Source organism: Cloeon dipterum, chromosome 4 (genome assembly GCF_949628265.1).
Source record: "Cloeon dipterum chromosome 4, ieCloDipt1.1, whole genome shotgun sequence".
Classification (NCBI taxonomy): domain Eukaryota; kingdom Metazoa; phylum Arthropoda; class Insecta; order Ephemeroptera; family Baetidae; genus Cloeon; species Cloeon dipterum.
The window spans coordinates 6526321-6546049 of NC_088789.1; the positions used below are offsets into that span (position 1 = coordinate 6526321).

Here is a 19729-nt window from a genome sequence, read left to right on the forward strand (position 1 = left end):
GGAATACTATATGGTTTCCATCATAAACATTCAATACACATTGGCCCCTTTTTCTTCTCAGGTTTCATGTATTTAGAGAAAAAAGGTCGAATTTTGTAGCATCGCGACAATATAAAATATGCCTAAGATAAAAAAATTAAATTGTACCATGAATTGAAACCCCTTTATAATGAACAGAACAAAAATCAACCGGCATAACAGATTAATTTGTCACACAAACTGATTTTATTTTCCTTTTTTTATCTATGTACATTTTTAATTTTAAAATATTAAGCAATAACTTACTTTTTTATATCGTTATATAATGTACTCTGTGTTGTACACCGTTGGTGTCTAATAAAATAATAATAATAAATAATTTACTTTCTAAGAATGTGAAGGATTTTACTCTAAGAGTACCTAAAAAAGTTTCCAGGCTAAAATTAACATGTAAATTAGGCAGCCCATTATATCACGAGCGTATTCCATTAATCACGAGAGCCGGCTAGAGTGTGACACATTTATTTCTCGCCCTGAACTGAACCTGCTCTCTCACCCTTGGCGTGTTTGTGCAGCACACACAACTCGGCGGCGGCGGCGGAGGCGGCGTCGGTGGAGAAGAAAGGCCACGATCGGGGCTCGGGGTGGGGGTTGGGGCGAAGAGCACGCGTTTCAGGCTGATTACCGCCGCGGTGGCGTCGGCTGCGGCTTATTCACAAATTAGCGGGCGCTGGTGCATGGATGGCATGGCAGGCCATGCGGCTGGGTCGGCGCCTGCCCCGAGCGCCGCCCCGCGACGCCCCCGAGGCCGCCAGACTCGAGGCGGCATGCGGCGGCTCGACTAGGCTCTCGCCAGGCATGAGTCATGTGCGGGTCCTGCTTGCGTGGTGTGCCCTCAGGTAAATCCACGACAAAATGCACCGCACCGCACTCAGGAGTTCTCACCTGCTATTTTCTGATTTCTCAACGCGGCTGGCACGATTTCGGCCGGATCGATCGGCGTCCAGCCCAGCACAGCACAGCACACGCGGAAATTATTACGATTATTGAAATTCACCTTTGACCCTGACACACAGAACGAGCATTATTTTGCAGCTCTTCTTATAATTTCGCTTTATGGGGTCGGCAGGCAGCGCGTTTGCCGCAACCAAACAATCAGATGGCGGAGAGCACGCAATCAGCACGACGCTTGTTCCCTGGCTGGCTGGCTGGCCGGCCCCGTGTCTTGCCTGCCGTTAAGTCGCTCTCTCTCCGAAGCAGCCTCGTTGCGTCACATATTTTAATACACGACGACGTCGTTGTTGCTTATTTGCGGCCGAACATAAACGAAATCAATTCTTTTCGTTGTTGAGGGTCCTCTCGTGAGTCGCCTGCCGATGTCGCCGCTTCACATTCACAGCCAATTGCTTGGCGTGCCCCATGAGTAAACAAAGTACGGCTGCGGCGCTCGACTAATTTGCATTTTGATTGATTAGACCACGTTTTTCCTCAAGCATTAAAAAGCTGCCCCTCGAAGGGATAAAGTGGGGTAATACAAAAAATCTTATTTCCGCCATCTAACTTAGAGGTGAAATTGGGTCAGTTTTGAAATTTGTTTCCTTCAGGAAAACAACGAATTAAGAAATAGCCTTCATATGAAATAAGCTTGTTGTAAATTATATGCACCACCTTCACAAACAGTCGCCGCCAGCTTGAGAATTCTATGGTGTCCATCTTTACTCAGGATTTCGCTTTTAAATAATTGTTCTCAAGGATGGAAAGATTTATCCATACAAATTCAGTTTTTCAAAGAAAATAGTATTAAGGACCAATAATTATAAGAAACAAAGAAAATCTGCAAAAACCTTTAATTACAGGGCCAGTAGTAGCCTTACCCTGCTACATCACTTGAACTGCATGATGATTTTTGAAAATTATAAAAAAATTATATAAATAAGACTTGAGTCTAATAAAATCTTGGCTGTTAAAAAAGTTAGTTCATTTTATGAACCAAGCCCAAAGCGATTTTTTAGTTTCTTTCCTCTCGGCTTTTCTTGGACTCCAAGAACAAAATTTGCCTTTCCATCGGGTTTAAATTTGAATGACCTTCTACAACAGAAAATGTTTTGAAAAAATTCACTTAAAAGTAACCTTGAAAACATGAAACGTGAGATGTTTGAGAACATTATGGAAGGTCTCGCTTAATGTCACTCTTAAATTTTTATTATAGCAATTTGCCGTTTTACAAGCAAACACAATTATTGTATTGCGAAGCAATTTTCCGTCAAGTCAAGCACGCCTATATTTCATATTAAAATTGAACATTTGCAATCCGAGTTTAAATCCTTTTAACATCTTAAAGTACTATTAAAACCAAGGAAAGTAAGCAAAATCCTGTATTGTTCAGAGCGCTTAATCCTTAATTCGGCAAACTTTGTAGACGTCCTCCCACAAAAGGCCATTTGCATAATTTTCCACCCTCTGTTCGTGGCGTCTGCCTTGGAAAAAAGTTTGTCCTCTTGTTATTTAATGCTGACGAATCAGTGATGCAGCTGTTGCTTACGTTTATGGCCTTCGAGGGAAACTTTTTGACCAAAAAATCCCCACTGAGCCTCGATGCAGCGGAAAAAACGTAGTTTTGCACTCGTGCATGGCCTTGCGCTCAAAGTTGACCTGCGAGAAAGCATTTTGCGGTGCATGAACGTGGTCCGCGGGGCAAATTACAAACAAGGCCGCGAGAGCAATGTCTCGCGTGCTCTCTTGTGGCGCAATTTTTCCGCTGTTATCAATTGCAGCGTAGGCACGCCGACGTTGTAACGATAATCAATGGCACGTATTAATTTTCGGTTAAACCATAGCCTTTGTTACAGTTCGAATCTGGCGTGGGCCCTCGGAAATAGCTTTCTATAGTGCTAGCTCGCTCGGAAAATTGTTTGTGCCGATTGTATTGGATGTGCTACTGAATATTGGAAAAGCTTCTGTGGAATCATTTCACATATAAATTGTTTCCAATCTGCAGTTGATTTGATTTTGCTTTCACGTCCAAGCCTGACTAATATTCAAGCGGAACTATATGTATATGGAGGGCCAAAAATAACACTAAATTATTCTGGAGAAGAATTTATAAATATGGCTACTTTCATATTTCTGAAACCAGCTATTTGCCCTTATGGCTAATTTTGTACACTTGTGAAACTTTTTAATCGAATTAGAACTTGACAAAATGGTGTATTCCAATTTTATTAAATCTGAAAAAATAAAATTGTTTGACTCTATTTATAAAAATTATTATCAAGTATATAAATTAAAACTGCTCAAAATTAGGCAAATATAGAAAAGTAATAAGAAAAACTTTACTAGATTTCATTTTTCAAGTTTTATTTCAAGTTTTAAATAGTTAAATGTATTAATTTCAAATAAATATATTCCAATTAAATAGCTAAAAAATATTTTAGAATCTAAAAACTATTTATCACAAATATTTATACTCACTCTGCCAGGCATCATTGGATAACGGTTTCAAAAATTAATTTTACCAGTATGTTTATGTAATATTTTTTAAGTTATTTAGCTTGATATTCATGATATCGACTTCTGAACTGCAGGTTGTCTCCGTGGACAATTAGGTGGACACGCAAAACATAGAGCAACAATTTTCACCCCAAATAGGACAAAATTTACAATTCTAAGAATTTTGGCTTTGAACTCTTCAAAATTAGCAATTTTTGTAAGAAAATGGATCAATATATTTATGGCAAAAATATAAGCCTGCTTGGGAAATTTCTTTATTTATTTCATATCAACACTTACATGCGATAAATCAGCTTGAAAAGGCTAAATCCTATGTTAAAATAATTAGTAAGATTTAGAACCAAGCTGTATTTTTAAGTCTCATCGCTAACCAGACAGGCACGATGAAGGGTGCAAGGAATTTTCAGCTGATATAACCGGCAATGTTTCCATTTAAATTGAAACAAATCAATGTGTAATGGATGGAAATGAGGAGCTTGGTTGCCTAAAGGTTAGAGCTCAATATTTTGTGGCAACGGCTATAATATATCCCTGCGCAGATCAAGAACGAGAGGAACAACGAAAAAGTATTTTTAGCCTTTATTTCAATTATTTGAACAAAAAAATCAAATTTTGAAGTGGAAAATTTTGTTACATCAGTTTATAAAGTGGAAGTGCGTGTTGCCCGGCAATTGGTTCGCCCCGCAAGGCACTTTTCGGCGCCGTCACATTATGCGGACTTGTCGCGGACGGGGGGTCGGGTAGTAAATTTCCGAGTAGCAAAGTAAGCAAGCTTCTTCCAGCACAGAGTGGCCTGGATTTGGAATGCACGCTCGGCGGCAATGTATTGCGATGACAAAATCCCGTCGAAAATTGCGACGATGGCATACACACACACACATTCGAGGAACATAATAAAAGCCGAGACTGCCGGCATGATAACTAATGCTCGGGAGGCACGGAAAAATAATCGCGCTTTTTCCGCATTGGCTGGACGCGAGCATGCATATTATATTCGTTTTTATCGCGGGCAGGAAGGAAAAGTGCGCTGGTGACTGCCGCACCTTTCTCGCACAACACTAATAACTCTTTCCCCCGAAAATGCTCCGCTTGCAACCCTTCCCCATTGTTTTGTTTCAAGCGATAGGTCACAGCTCACAACACAAGGTCCACTCTTTCTCTTCAAATTATTGCCTTTTGTGTTTTCAATCTAAAATATAGATTCGTGAGAGATAAAAAAAGAAAACAATCAATTGCTCTTGCGCTATAGGCTGCAGATTTTTTGATGCCGATTCGAACAAACCGTCGGCGTGCACGGAATTTCCCTAATAAATTCATCTGAAATGTAAAACTGATCATTTCTATCAACCTATGTATCTCGTGAAAGTTGAAACCCAGTCTTCACTGCACTTGAAATGTCTTAGTTTTTTCCTTTTACGATCGCATCCAAAAAAGAATAGGTCAATCACAAGTAACTTATGCGTGACTCGGCGTTTTCCTACGAGTAAAAACAAGCTGTGGTAAATTTAAAAATAATTCGTTCTGCTGCGTGCGTGAGGGCAAAACACACACACTTTCACAAAAGGCCGTCGAGATAACGACGGGCGTAATTAATTTTAATGCGCTGCAAACGTTCGCATGCTTTATCATATCTCCTCAACAATTTCATCCTATTGCCACGACCCGCAACCCCAACTAACCTCAAATTTAAGTCGATGCAGGGGTTATTATATCTCTGGAATGAAATGCCACTCAGCGTTGGAATTTTTTTTCTTTTGTTTGCCAGCGCAAAGGTTGCGTTTTCCTCCCTCGTCAATAATCATTAGGCGCATGTCCTTCGTTAAAACAATCACCAAGAACGCAAATATTGACTTGCTTGCCACTGCAGTGCTTTTTTACATTACCGGCTGACCCAAACAAAAACATAACTTTGCGGTTCGTGACCTATTTTGATTCATTTTTTTTGCAACATCATTGGTTTCTTGTCTGCAGTTGAGCAGACCCTTGAAATTCTTGGCAGGAATATGTTTGTGAAATAACTTCCAAATAAGAAAAATTTTACGACGCACTTGATTGAGTCGAGATACAAAATTTGTAAAAAAGGAATGCGATTACGCTATTTACCTTTATAAAGCAAAACAACCTTCATGAGAAATTTTGTATAAAAGTTCCGCATTGCCGATTTTGTGATTTCTATATTGAAAGCAGAAAAATAAATCCAAAAAATAAATTTGGTCAAAGGCAGCCAAACGTCACGTAAAACACTTTTAGATGCTTGAAGGCAAGTCAAAATGGAAATGACACGATTGACGTCAAAGACAGAAAAGATTCCCATTCATGCCAGTCGAGAATAAATTTATGTATTTCTCCTACAGAGAAAAAGAGATAAAACCGTTTCCACGCATTTCCTGTGGAAAAGCAATTAATGAAATTCGGAATGCTTTCAGCTCCTGCCTGGTTTCGACCGGTGCGATCGACTTTTGGTCGCTGGACGATGATTACAACAAAAATCTTCCACCTGGTGAGTTTTCTCGGACGAGACAAGCTCTAGATCGATAAAAATTTGCATGCTAATTCGCTCACTTACGTGTACATATTCGCCGATCGGACGAGTGAGCCTGCCGCCGCAAAATGATATGCAAATGTCGGCCTAGAGAGAAAATGATATAAAAATTGCGCTCGTGTGTGCTAATTTCCTTCGTCTGCCGCCACCCGATGCAATCTGCTCTACACCTGCAGCAGTTATGCTAATTGTTTATTCCCATTCCTAAGACGTCTGCCGCAGCGAAATCGACCTGAAGCCCAAAATAATACAGACAAAATTTTTAAAGACTTACGAAGATATGATAGGCTAGAACTGATTTAAATTTTTAACAGGAAAAAAGTTTAAACTTTTGTAAAAATACCATCTGAGTATTTCTACTGATAATTTGAATTTAGAAAGCATGATTTTTTTCATCAGTGGCGAAAGCCTCTTTGTGTTTGAAGCCGCCAATAGATGGCGCCAGCGGTTACATTTGATTTGCATGCACTCTCCTGCTACGATTTAAAACTCAATCCTGCTACTGAACATTCTTCTATAAAAATAATTTATTTTTATTTGATGAAAACAAAAATCAGTCCAGCCAATCGTGGTAAAATCATCGGGTAATAATTTTTATTAAAAAAAAATACTTTTAACTTATGACTTAACGTGGATTGGCTGAACCGATTTTGGTTTCCTGCACATCAGAATAAGTAATTTTATGGGCTGATTGCACAGGATTGAATCTTAAATCGCAGCGAAAGTTTTCAAAGTTTAAATCCACTAGTATACTCCACTGTAGACTTGAAGTTTTGGATTTTAATTTTAAAAAATCCCTTTAAGAAAATGTTGTTTTTATATCTCTAATGATGAATCAAGATAAACTGCTTTTTGTTATTAATTAAGCTTATAGATTTGGAGTACCATCTAAGTATTGGCTCGGACAGTGGTCAAGAAAGCCACCCATCGGATGCAGTTAGTCAAACTGCTGCTTTCTTCCGTCAAAAGTCGAGCCGAAAATAGCCGCGTGCATGATGCGAATCCCTTGACGTGCGGTGATTTCACTTTTACCGGGAGCAGGTGAAAGGCGAGCCAATAATCTCGAAGAAATACGATCTGGCTAAAATAGCGTCTGTCCGAAAAGAGAGAGAAAAAGAGCGATGACTGGAGCCTCATGGGCATGAATTGCCGCATAATGCTGCCTCGCTGGCGTGATTGCGTGCGCTCGTTGGGAGAACAACGTCACACCGCGCACCCACCGACGAGAACTTTATCAAAGGGATAACACACGTTATACACCTCGCGCACTTGTGATTGATGCATTTTATTGAATGTGCATGGCGGCAATCGGAATTCGTCGACCGAGAGAATCGATAAAAATTCCCCTGCATAATTTACTCCGCAGTTTGGCTCTTCAAACATTAACGTTGACTTTTTTAATGAGCTGCTGAAATGTTTTTAATGCAACTAGGTGTAGAGCGTGTGCAAAAATGAATACACACGTGCTCGCGGTGCGGCCTAATTGCTCCATTAAAGGCCGGCGAAATAATAACGAGTGCGGGCCAGAGTGCTGCATTTAGAGCTCTTACGGGCAGCCAGCAGCTGAGCCACCCCCGACGCAATTAACGCTCGACTTTTCCGTCAACCCGCAGCTTTCGCAAAATGTGAAAAGTTCACAAAGTTGCGCAAGGGCGGACTCCGCGGTGGAAAAAAGGCATAAAACCCCTCTTTGGATGCGTGGTATTGCCTCAAACGACCGTTTTAATGTCAATTCATTATTTTTTATTAAAATATTAAACATAAAAAATGAATTAAAATTTTTGCTACTCAAAATTCTGCCTTGCAAAGTAACATGACAAAACAAAAAATTTACTCAGATCAGAACGGATAAAGAGTAGGCAAAAGAGAATTAATTTCAAATATAATTAAACCCTAGAAATGTTAGCTTTCATCTAAAAGTAATACCAGAATTAATTTCAAATTAATCTGTGAACCGTGTAGAATTCGCAAACATTATTACACAGTAGCTAGTTAAATTGTGAGGCTTTATTTATTGAGCTTATTGGAAACAAGCTGTGACATTTTACTGGTCTAACAGGGTCGTTGTTAATTAATTCCGGTGAAATATCCTATATTTCAACAAGGTGGGTTGATTTAATGACGGCAATCAGAAGTCATCAATATTAAAGGCGCCCGGCAAAATCAATGTTCTCGATTTGCTGTTGATTAAAGCTGGCACGAGAGGACTAATTTTTTATGCAAATTTCCCCGCTCCCGCGTTTCAAAAATATCTTTTGATTGCATTAAAATGGAAGACTGCATGTCTAAAAATAATGTATCTCCTGCTTCCCTCAAACTTTCTTCAGAAAGACAAAAACGTGGCCTCCAATTACACCTCCTTCAAGGCGACAGAGGAGGAAGCGAAATTCATTGGAAAAGTGGGCAATACGGGAAGTTTTGGGTCGTGCCTCGCGCACGACGACAATCAAGCGACCATTATGAGAAGTTTAATGTAGGTCAGATTATAATTAACCCCACGGCTCTCAAGGCAGCCAGGTTTTCCGACCCCCAACCGACGCACGCACCACTACGAAATGTATTTATCGCGCCAATTTGACTGTGCTTACAATGCACTCGCACGCAAAACAAGCAGTCCATTGACCAACAGTCACACTGCATTAAAATCTAATTAAAATTTTACCTTTAAATACCTGTTCAGAGCTGATGCAATTTTGTTACAGTCAGAATTACACCGTCCAGACGGTGTGTTGGAAAATTAACATTTTTTCTGACGAAAAAAGTAAAATATTTTATTTAATTTGCTTCGGAGTAAAGAGTACTAGGATCCTCGTTATTAGAGTTCCTCTTAAGGTTTGGTATTCCTCTTCCTATTTGTTCTATTGGAAAAAAATGCATATTATATATTACTTATGAATAAGATATTTCAAAATAAAAAATGATCAAACAAGTTATTGAAAGTTTAAGGATGTAGAGTAATCATATTAAATTAAAAATTGTATGGTAGATTTTTTGTGCTAGCGTGTTTTTAATGATAATTTGTTGGTTAAATGTTTACCAAAGCGTTTAAAACATTTTTCTACAATAAATATGTTTTGCTCAACAAATTCGTATCTCAAACTGTTATGGGGGTCTTCAGATCAGATGATTTGAAAAACTGAATTTGAAAATAGTTTAGTGGTGACTTCTAAAGACTGTAATTGTTTGACTTAATATACACTCTTAAAAATATTGTAATGGTGATGTTGTAGAGTGCTGGCTTTTGTGAATGAAGAGTGCACCTCCATTATTGTGGAAACAAACTATTTCATTCACACACAATATATCATAGCGGAAAGGGGTTTTATCTTCTCTGTCGAGCATTCACTTTGGCGTTTTGTGCATTTGTGTGGCTTGTGCGTATGCGGCAAATAATTTTACCGTGCAGGCCAAAACAATAGAAATTCACGTCGGCGCTCGCTTCACTGATTGCAAAAGCGGATTATTAATTAGAAATACCGAGCAAGCATTCAAACCTTCAAAGCTGTCGTTCTGCGGCTTCCCCAGTACTCGCCGCAAATAATGCACAAGCCTTCCGAAATTTGTGGCAAACGCGTGTGTGCATGCGTACGGATTTATCTCAAACGAATTCCGATTACGTTTGGGCTAAATGCATGACTTTAGAGTCATAGGAGCTGTTGAAATAACTATGCTTGTGTTCGTACTAATAGAGATCAATATTCCATAGTTCAGATCAGTAGCGATGCTTCAACCTGTGCAACCCAAAATCGAAAAGATTTCAGCATTATATAAGTTTTTAATCAATCAATTTATGTTTTGAAAAATACGTCTTAGAGATTTTGTTTGAATGCACTTGAATTCACATTCATATTCTAATAGGTTCCAAACTTTCCGCGCTTCACACTACACCTTCCTAAATACATAATATATCAAGTCTAGGCTTACGCCTCATAAAAAGACCATATTGAACGATTGTAATCATGACTGTTCTGTGAAATATTACAAAATGTACCAGAAACTCTCACTCACGAACTTCAAAGAAATAATTTTATTTTAATGATGTTTATTCTCATCCAAATCACAAGTTCCTGAATGGTGGAATAAAAAAGTTATAAATCAATTTGAACTAATCACACAACCAGAAACCATCTGGTTTTTTGTTTCCAGTTTTGTACACTACACGAGTTTTCTGTCCAAATGTTTCGTCGTTTTAAATTTATTTTTAATGTTTAAACATGTACAGTTCTCGTATATTTTTAATTAGAAGCCCCATATTTTTCTGAAACAATGCAAACACAACTTTTGAAATAATAACGATAGTAAAGTAAAGAGGCAAGGTCGTCGTCACCGCAGCAGAAAGAAAAAGAATTATGGCATCGCGAGTCATTTAGCATTTGTCCTATTCCGCGTGGAATTTGCGAGAGACGGAATTAAGGGAGGGCAGCTCTTGCGGCACACGTCAGCCCCTGAGAGAGCGATGACAAAACCGGCAGCATCACGCAACCTAGCGTGAACCAACCGGCCAATTTCCACCACTGGCAAAAACCCTGATGTTACACGCACGAGTTAATTTGCAAATTTCACTGTCGCGGAATAATTGCCACGTCACTAGCTTTAAGGCAGCATCCGCCAGTGAGTGCAAAAATTATAATCTATCCTTATCAAAAGAAAAGTTAGATGTGACACTCGTGACTTGCAAACTTGATCAACCAGCTTCCAAAATATAAAAGGAAAAATCCAATTTTTTTTTAGGTCACATTTAACGTATGAGAATTTAAATCTTCTAATAATAATTACTGCCATAAGTTTTTGAGAAACAGATGTAACTACTTTATTTTAAGTTGGAGAACATTGGAATATAAAATTATGAAGTACGCGTATTTAATTTTTACAGAGTTAAAAGTTGTTACACCTTTGTGAAAAGTTTGTTTATTTCTTAGGAGCAATTGAATCAGGGAGCAGTAACTTCTGATTGTAAATAAAAAAAGTAACAGTTTTTATTGTACTTCCGCTTTCTTCGCTTCAAATACATATATAAAACGCAAACAACGCATCGGAAAATTTTATTATTTTTATTATAGCAATCAAGGGGACGAGGCGGTTCATGATTGAAACTAGCGTGATGTATTTTCTTGCGGAAAGAGATCGAATTTCCATTTGGCGATAGGCAGCTCTGGAATTCCCAAGAGACGAATTATTCAAAACGTAAGAAGCATGAGTTTTCGTATGTGTGTTTGCACAGTTGGTTCCGCGCGCACGAGCCAATTAAGCGTAATCCGGCGAAGGGTAATTAATAATGATAATGCACGCGGGCAGATAAAGTAGCAATCAGCCGACGAGATCGCATCCACGCTTTTCATCGAGCTGATCCGAAAATAGCCGCGCGCTGCAATATTGCTAATGCACGCCGCTGTCCGAAATAAACAACAAATTGATTAGTTCCGACTGGCCATCCGCACTCAGAGCAATATTAGACGAGGGCTCAAACAATGTGGTTTTGCCCGCTGTTTCGGTGGCGAAGTTTTTGTTTGTTGGTTGCCAAATTTAACCAATGGCCTTTTAAATTACAAACTCGATCGTGCAACTATTCAAAACTATCAAAATGAATTTTCCAGCTATCAAAGTGATTTGCAAATTATTTAATTTGGTTTCTGTGGGTTAGAACGCGCTGTGAAATTGAATATTTTTCCGACCTTCCAATTTGATCATCATACAAGCACCTTATCATGCAGTTTTAACGGCAAATTATATTTTTGGCGTATAATGTCTCAAGAGAAATTTAAATTATATCTATAATTCTGATATGAAGCTTTTTTGATCTAGTTTAAGTTAATTGATTATACATTTCTTAACAATTTTAATATTCCGGACCACTTTATAAAAAAACATTACACGAATCAATATTCTACCAGAGAATATGAAACAAAATTTTAAAAATGCGTTCTGAATATATTTTCCTCGTTCGGAAACATTTCAAAAATCAAGGAGGTAAGAAGAGAGATCTTTGTCAACCACGCAATAAATTGTGAACACTGTCCCATCCGCTTGTACTTCAGTGACGTTAAAGTTCGCCGAAAAATTACTGCCCTCAGGCATGGCATTGAACGGGCCGAGAGAACGTTTGTTTACCTCATACTTTTCATGGGCAAATTTATTCCAAGCTCGGCCGTCCGTTGGCGCGTCAATCGATGTAATTAGCATAAAAGCGCGGCATGAAATCCGTGTGTGGCGGTATAAACACGCGCACTCACTAATTTTCCGTCCACCGTGCGTATCACAGGCGACTCATCTCCCTCACTTCTCGTGTGCAATGCATCCCTCTCTACATTTTTATTCTGTTTTTGTTGGTTTGCGTGTTCCGCCGTCCTGGCAGGCGCGAACTTATTCGTCTTCGATTTTCTGATAGCGAGTCCTTCCGTGGAATTAAATAACGTTTGCTGCTCCAGTTGTGAAATCTAGATTGAGACTTAGTGCCAACATAAAACACGCGGTGTTAACGAAATGTTTTATCATATTTCATTTCCCGTGAATGCCACCATAAATAAACAACTTGGTCTTCTTTGCGCATAATTAACTTTTTAAGTGCCCTCGTTCCTTAATGTAACGCGTGACGGCCAAAATTCTAACGCAGTATTTTTATAAAATTTATCGAAAGTTCTAGCTATTAAAAATTAATTAATGAAACCTTTGATCAGTATTTGCACAAACCTGATTTTTTGTACGAGAAAGCACAACTGCATTTAAGAAAAGTTTAACGGACCAAGGAACAGCTAAATTTCAGATTTTGCAAATTTCTCATAAAAATGTCTTTAACTGTTTGTCAATTATTTTTTGCTTGATTTCGATCTCTCTCGTCGCGATTTATCCAACTGTGTGCGAATTATGAGGTAAATTTTCCTCCTGGCAAAATAAATCATGATTTCCAATAAGGATAGGCAGTGCTTAATTAGCATAAAAACCTTTGAGCCGCTTTTCTAAAAATATTAAATGGCTACCTTGGAAGTTGTATGCTTTTCTCTAATTTTAGATGGTATTTCTAGTAAAGGTATAATAAGGGTTTTGAATAAACTGTCTTTTTAGAATGAATTTCATAATTCATCAATTTTGGTGCTGCAAATGTTACAAAATATTTATTATACGTTATGTTTGCAAAATTTTTGTTCTATTTCAGTCTCGTTTGATGCAAAATATTTCCAATCAATACCCCTAAATTATTTTCCCCGTCGGTTTTTTCGCTTAAACCCTGCCCTCAATGGTAGCTTGAAATACAACCGAGCATATTTTTCTCTCTGGCACGCCATTACCGATTTCGTTTCCTGACCCTCTTTTTCACCCAGGCATTGAAAGCTTCCTTGTTGCAGGCAAAAACATGGTGGTGTCCGTCTCGCTGTTCATCAACCGGGTCTCTTCAGTCGACGAGAATAAAGAGGTGAGCGTGAGAAACGGCGCAGCTGTGTGTCTGTCCCCTTACTGCTTTTGTGACACAACGCCAGGAAATGTGGTGCCATTCCCCTTTTAAAACCACTTCTCCTTGCCAATTGTGCGTGTGTTTTTGATTTTGCTGACATCCCAATGTGTTTTTCAGTATTATTGGGATAAGCGCTCTAATGAGTATCGTTTTAAAAGGCATTCTAACCTAGTAAGTAAACCCGCCGCATTTTTACCGCACCTCTTGCCATAGAACAGAATAGATTTATTTAAATTTCCTCTGCTCTCAGTCGAGCTGTATGCAAGCGGCCCGCCACGAAATTGCATGCCTAGCGTTCCGGCGGCAGCCGAAAGGAATCCAGTCGAGCAAACTTGGCTCACAAGATTTCGTGTATTGTAATTTGGATGATCTCGTTCTCTCACTCACGCCGCCGCCGCACGTTCCAGCTGCAGCTTCGCCCACGTAATTTTTTAGCGTTGGTCAAATACCTCGATAGAGAGCACAAACTGTATGAAAGAAACTTAATCGTTGAAAACAAATGAAACCTATCCTGAACTATGAAAATCCGAAAATTTTGCAGTGTTAAATTTTGCATAAAAGCCTATTTTGGAGAATACAAAAACACGCTTTTCAAACTGCCCAAACCCCCGAGCGAGAAGTGTGCACGAGAGACAGCGTGTATAGCTGACAAAATCCTATGGTAGAATTTTTTGTTTCGTCTTCGCAGGAAATCGCGATCGACGTGTTTCTGCAAGTCTATTGGCAGGATCCTCGCGTGCATCTGCTCGGCAACAGGGACCACGTCGAGCTGACCTGGGCGCAGCGTCACTCCTTCTGGGTACCTGACCTCTACATCAGGCAGCTCAGGGACATGCGCATGGTACAGGTGTTCCAGGAGATGGCCTCCATGCGCCTCTACGCCAACTCCACCTTCAGGGTTTCTATTGGGTCGGTCTCATCTTGCAATTGAAAAAAATAAATGAATAATGGAAATGTAGGAGAGTATAATTATTTTATTATGAGGAATAAGAAACAAATCAAATTTTGAAGTGAAGAATATATCACAGACAAATTTGAAATATTTTAGCAGAGTTATTATGTGCTGGCTGGCCTTATACAGCGATTCTTTAATGGTTAGAGATGTAATGACACTTTTTATCGCGGTAATGAATCGCAGACACAAGTATTGACTTAAGAAATGATGATTTGAAAAAATTGTTACTCAAAATTAAAATTAGAGTTGCTTAAAAAATAGAGTACCTTTTTGAAAACTAAATCCTTTTCAAATGAACTATTTTATAATTATTTCATTTCTTTGTTCTTGTAAGTCCGTACGTCACGCAGTACTGTTTTATCAGTTTCAAACGAAATTATATGCATTTGGCCGCAAGCCATGCCATGAACTAACTAAGCCTCTCTTCTTTCTCGAGCCCATAATCTGACGCGGATTTGTGTGCTGCAGGGCTACTGTGATCATAAAATGTGATATGGACTTTGACCTTTACCCTCTGGACATACAGCGGTGCGCCGTCGACTTCAGCAGCTGTAAATTAATATCAATTTATCGATTCGTTTCTCTTCTCATTCCGAGAACACACAGACAAGTACACGGTCGACGACATGACTTTTCGCTGGCGAGACGACCCGGCACTCAGTTTCCCCAGCGACTTCGGGGACGGCTACCGCCTGCCCAAGTACGTCGTCTCCTTCGCGGCAGAGACAGAGGAGCAAGTCATCTACTACGGCGAGGGTTCGTTTGTTGCCTCCACTGTCTCTCTTTATAAATTCATCTCGCAGGAAACCACTCGACCGCCAGGCTGATGATCACCCTGGGCCGAGAACTGCAATCCTACCTTTTGGAGACGTACCTGCCGAGCTCTCTGTTCGTCATCATCTCCTGGGGCAGCTTCATCGTCAACCCTGAATTGGTCCCTGGCCGGATGGTCTTGCTTGTCACCACATTGCTCAGCTTGGTCACCATGTTTGACACAGTCAGGTACAGACATAAATTTGCTAATTTCTTTTGGGAAATCTAAAATATAAGAAGGAAATCTATAAAGTTAGAAAATATCAAATAGCTAACTATATTTGGTAAAAAATTGAATTGGGCTAGAGATGGGTCGTCTCTGGATTTCATTGATACACCTCATCAAGGTCAAGCTAAAAGAACTTCCAGAGGACAAAATTGACATATTTAATTTGATAAATATACTGAAAAATCAGAGGTAGGCAACACGTTAGGCATAGATGTTTCGCAGGTTGCATAAGTCATTTTCCGCGGAATGATTTTCACTTTCCTCAGAAACAATTCTCCCAACGCCCTGGAGCTCAAGTGCATCGAGGTTTGGCTCATCTCGTGCATCCTCTTTGTATTCGTGGCACTGCTGGAGTATTTCGTCGTCCTCTTCGCGATGCGCTACGACAAGAACTGGCGCCGCAGCAAAGCACAAAATAGTCTAGGTGCTTCTCAATACGTCTAAAGCCAAAACAAAATAATGATTCATGTTGTCGATTAGGAATCGTGGCGAGCTTGGCGGCGAGGGCACGTCAGGCACGCAGCTCCATTTCGGCCGCGTCAGGAGGGCCCCCTGCCGTGCAGATCAGCTCAGAGCAGGGTAGTCCGCGGAGGGACAGCAGCGCCCGAATGATTCCCGCCGTCAACCACTTCCACGCCGCCTTGGCAACACCCGAGGATGACACAGGTGTGAAGTGCTAGTTCCCCTTTAATTACAAATTAAATTCTCGAGAGCCAGGCTCAATCGAGTTCTTGTAAAGTTGTTAGTCCTGTACATATGTTTTTTAGAGGTCCCATAACTTTTGCTACTTTTTCTTCCAGCTGAGTGCAGCTTAGACGACGGTGAGCGCGGTCTCTTTCGCATTTCGTGCTTTTTGAGTCGAATCATAGTGTTTTTTTAGCCAGCACCTGCATACATTTGTATTTTTGGGCTCACATTTTTGGTACATTTTGTAGAAGACGAGCATTAACGCGAGAGAGGCGTCGCATTAGTGCGTTGAGAGGAAAACACTGCAGCGCACGTTCAAACTTGCGCTAGGCCGCAGAGATATGAAAATAACACTCTCGTGAATAGCACTCACGTGATTTTTATAGCAATATTGCGCCGCAAGGTACAGATTTTTAGTTCAAAAGCTGCGTGCTTTGGGTGTGGAAAGTTTTTGTGGCCAATCTTTTGGAGCTAAAACTTTCCAGCGAGACGTGTGCCACAAAAGATTTTCCATATTTCCATAGTGTAGAGTGTGTCACCATATTATAGCGAACAGCGCAAAAACGATCTTTCGCAAAGTGCCGATAGCTAGAAAGGCCTGTTATTATTATTATTATTATTGGAAAAATGCTGCAACCTGCGCGATAGTGGAAACCGTAGAGATAATTATCGTTTTTGCCCTGCTCTACATTTTTGCGGCTGCACGCTGACTGATTGTGAGAAAACTCCCACCATAAAAACCACTTGAGCATAGTATTTCAAGCCAAAGCGGAAAGCAATATAAAGTGGTGCTTATCGAACGAAATTTTTACAGTGCACGTAAACTGCATCAACAGAAAAAGTCCGTCTGGCGACAGGTTGGCCGTGCTGCGGAGGGTGTTCCCGCGCGCCTCCATGCCCCCGCTGGCAACCCCGGAGGCCATGCAGCCCGACGACGGCCTCGAACTGCAGGAGAGGGGAATGGTGGACAACCGCGAGAGTGCAGTCTACACATTCAGGGTAAGTCACTTTTACACATTTAAAGTTCAAGTAGCGATAGTAAATATTATTATTTTATCCAAAAAAGGTATTTATTTACTTTGGAGGCACCTCAAGTTGACAATACGAGGAGGGACTTTTCGTTTTGCTCTGCCGTAAGAGGTAACTCGATTGGAACTAGCCCATGGAGAAGATAGCGTTTGTTGTTGTAGAACAATCCGTTTTAATAATGCTATCAAAATTGTCCTTCATGCGTTGCCCTAAGAAATTTAAGGTGAATATATACTGCAAAGATTGCGTGCTTTTAAAATAAGAGGTGCCATGTCTGCTTTCGAGAATCGTGATTTTTTTCGAGAAAATAAGATACATTTCCTCACATCGCCAAATAGAAGTAAACGAGAGGAATGGAAATCAATCACAAAAACATGGTGTACGATATTTTCCTCTTCTAGGCAACGAAAGTGATGCTGCATACATAGACGTTGCGCGCCATTTGAAGAGCACTCAAACTCTCAAGTTGATTTTCTCGGAACCTTGCACAGCAATCAATGTAATTTTGACCTTTACTCAATTCCAACTAAAGTGAACGCGCCTATTCATCGGGAAAAATATTGTGTTTTTCGCTCCTATAGTTGATAATTTTTTTTATAAAAGATGACATTATACTTTCAATATATTTATTTTCTTACCATTTCAAAAAAATTCAGCTTGTTGCTCATTTTAAAGGAGTCATCGCCGCAACGACGCAGCTTCCTGCTGCCGGTGTCTCCGCGGCACTGGCCCTTCCTGTGTGGCTCGCAGCGACGCCGCGGTGGCGCCTCGAGTCCACCCCCTGACCGACGCGACTCGCTGACGGACAACGAGGCCGGGGGCGGCTCTCCCAGAGGCAGCAGGCAGCAGCAGCGGGGCCGGGCCATCGCCGAGTACTGCGTGTCCTTCTGCGGCTCGTCGCGCGGCACCCTTGACCAGGGTTCGCTCGTGCTGTTTCCGCTCGTCTTCTGTCTCTTCACCGTCGTCTACTGGGTCTCGTATACCAGCGAGGCTGCCCACCGCATGGCCATCCACAGCTGATTCCGTCTCATTTCGCCTCGAAAATTTTCTAAACAACATCCGGCCATTTGTATGCTTTTTCCAAATCAAAATTTGCCTTGCTTTGTAAATGCGAACGTAGGGAACGTAATTTGTAGAAAACCAACATCGTATTAAGAGATTATAGTGTTTTGTATTCTGAATTAGGATGCTTCAGGAAGAATGTAGTTCAAGCCACGTAGAATCTTTGCCTAAACAATTTCTACGTAAATTAAAGACTAGTTTTAAATGCCTTTCAAAATGAGCTTGGAAACTTTCTAATAGCACGAATTACAATCCATTTCCTAAAAAGGTTGCACGTAAATATCCTTAAAAGTGATTTTCAATTTCGGGAATATTTGTTTCAGCAACAAAGATGTTCATATTTCAGAGACAGGGTCTTGTTTCTTGATTCAGGCGACACAAAAATTCGCAATGATAATAGAGTTGTACAAATTTAAGCCACTGCACACATGTGAGTCAAGTTGGTTGTAATTTTTTCAGTCCGGTTTAATCGAGAACTAGAGTTATTCTAACAATAAGAAACACAGACACACACCACCAGACCAACACAGATTACAAAAATATCAATTAACAAAGAAAAAGCCTTCGAGCTGCTTGTCTATTTATGAAGAGCATGCAACCATATAGAGCGTGAGGACCAACAAGTATTCGATTTGAGTGGAACATTTTTGTTGAAATTGCTAACGCCTCTTGGAACATTGAGATGAAATTAGTAGCTGTAGATATCATCTCGCAAAAACGTAAATATTTGAGTCTGAAATCACCCAAGTGCCTCTAATCATGGTCCAAAATGGAACAAGCCACTTCTAATCTAAATTTATTGCCTCAACAATATCTGATTCTAGAGTTCGCACCTTAATAATAAACTCGCGCGAGAGAGCTTTCAAAATATGCACAAAACAATCACGCGCGTGGCTTCGATACTCTTGATTTATTGATATATTTGGCTTCCAAAATTTGTTGACGAAGCGCAAAGCACTTATTGAATGAAACCACGGCACAATGCGCACCAACAGGGAATAAATTGTATAATTGTGTAATTTTGATTGCGGTTCCTTTCGCCCAATCGAAATAATGCCGGGACAAGCTTTACTGCGGTGCAAACTTTCAGAATATATATAGGTAAAGGTTTAGGAAAATAAAATGCTTCAGAGCAATTCAAGCAATATAGCTGCGTAGAACTTTGCAATTTGCCTTCGAATCTGATTAAAGGAACATTCCTTATTATAGATAAGTTAACTCAGTCATTGAAACTTTTGTAAGATATTCTCGAATGTAAGGTTCACAATAAAAAAAACTACCGAGACAATTTTGTTCCTGTCTTTTTTTGCGTGGAGTCGCGCGAGGGCATTTTAGAATTTCCCCTGAAACATTTTTTTGTAATGAGTTACACCCTGTTTGCCTGCTGGGCAAATTCTTTTGTGCATAACCTTAATCAGAGATTTTGCGTATGAGTATCAAAAGTATACTATTCTCCTCTGCTGCATCGCTTTGTAA

General features: G+C 40.0%; 1 protein-coding gene across 1 annotated transcript; it reads left to right on the top strand.

Annotated features, from left to right (window-relative positions):
- The first annotated feature begins 559 nt into the window (after positions 1-559).
- Positions 560-19531, top strand: LOC135943639 (glycine receptor subunit alpha-4-like). The gene is made up of 11 exons (XM_065490283.1): positions 560-878; positions 5916-5989; positions 13372-13439; positions 14167-14387; positions 14902-14984; positions 15040-15189; positions 15237-15435; positions 15742-15899; positions 15956-16141; positions 16977-17161; positions 17867-19531. The coding sequence occupies exons 1-11, from the start codon at positions 721-723 to the stop codon at positions 18209-18211; spliced, it is 1827 nt and encodes a 608-aa protein (XP_065346355.1). The 5' UTR covers positions 560-720; the 3' UTR covers positions 18212-19531.
- Positions 19532-19729: the final 198 nt, after the last annotated feature.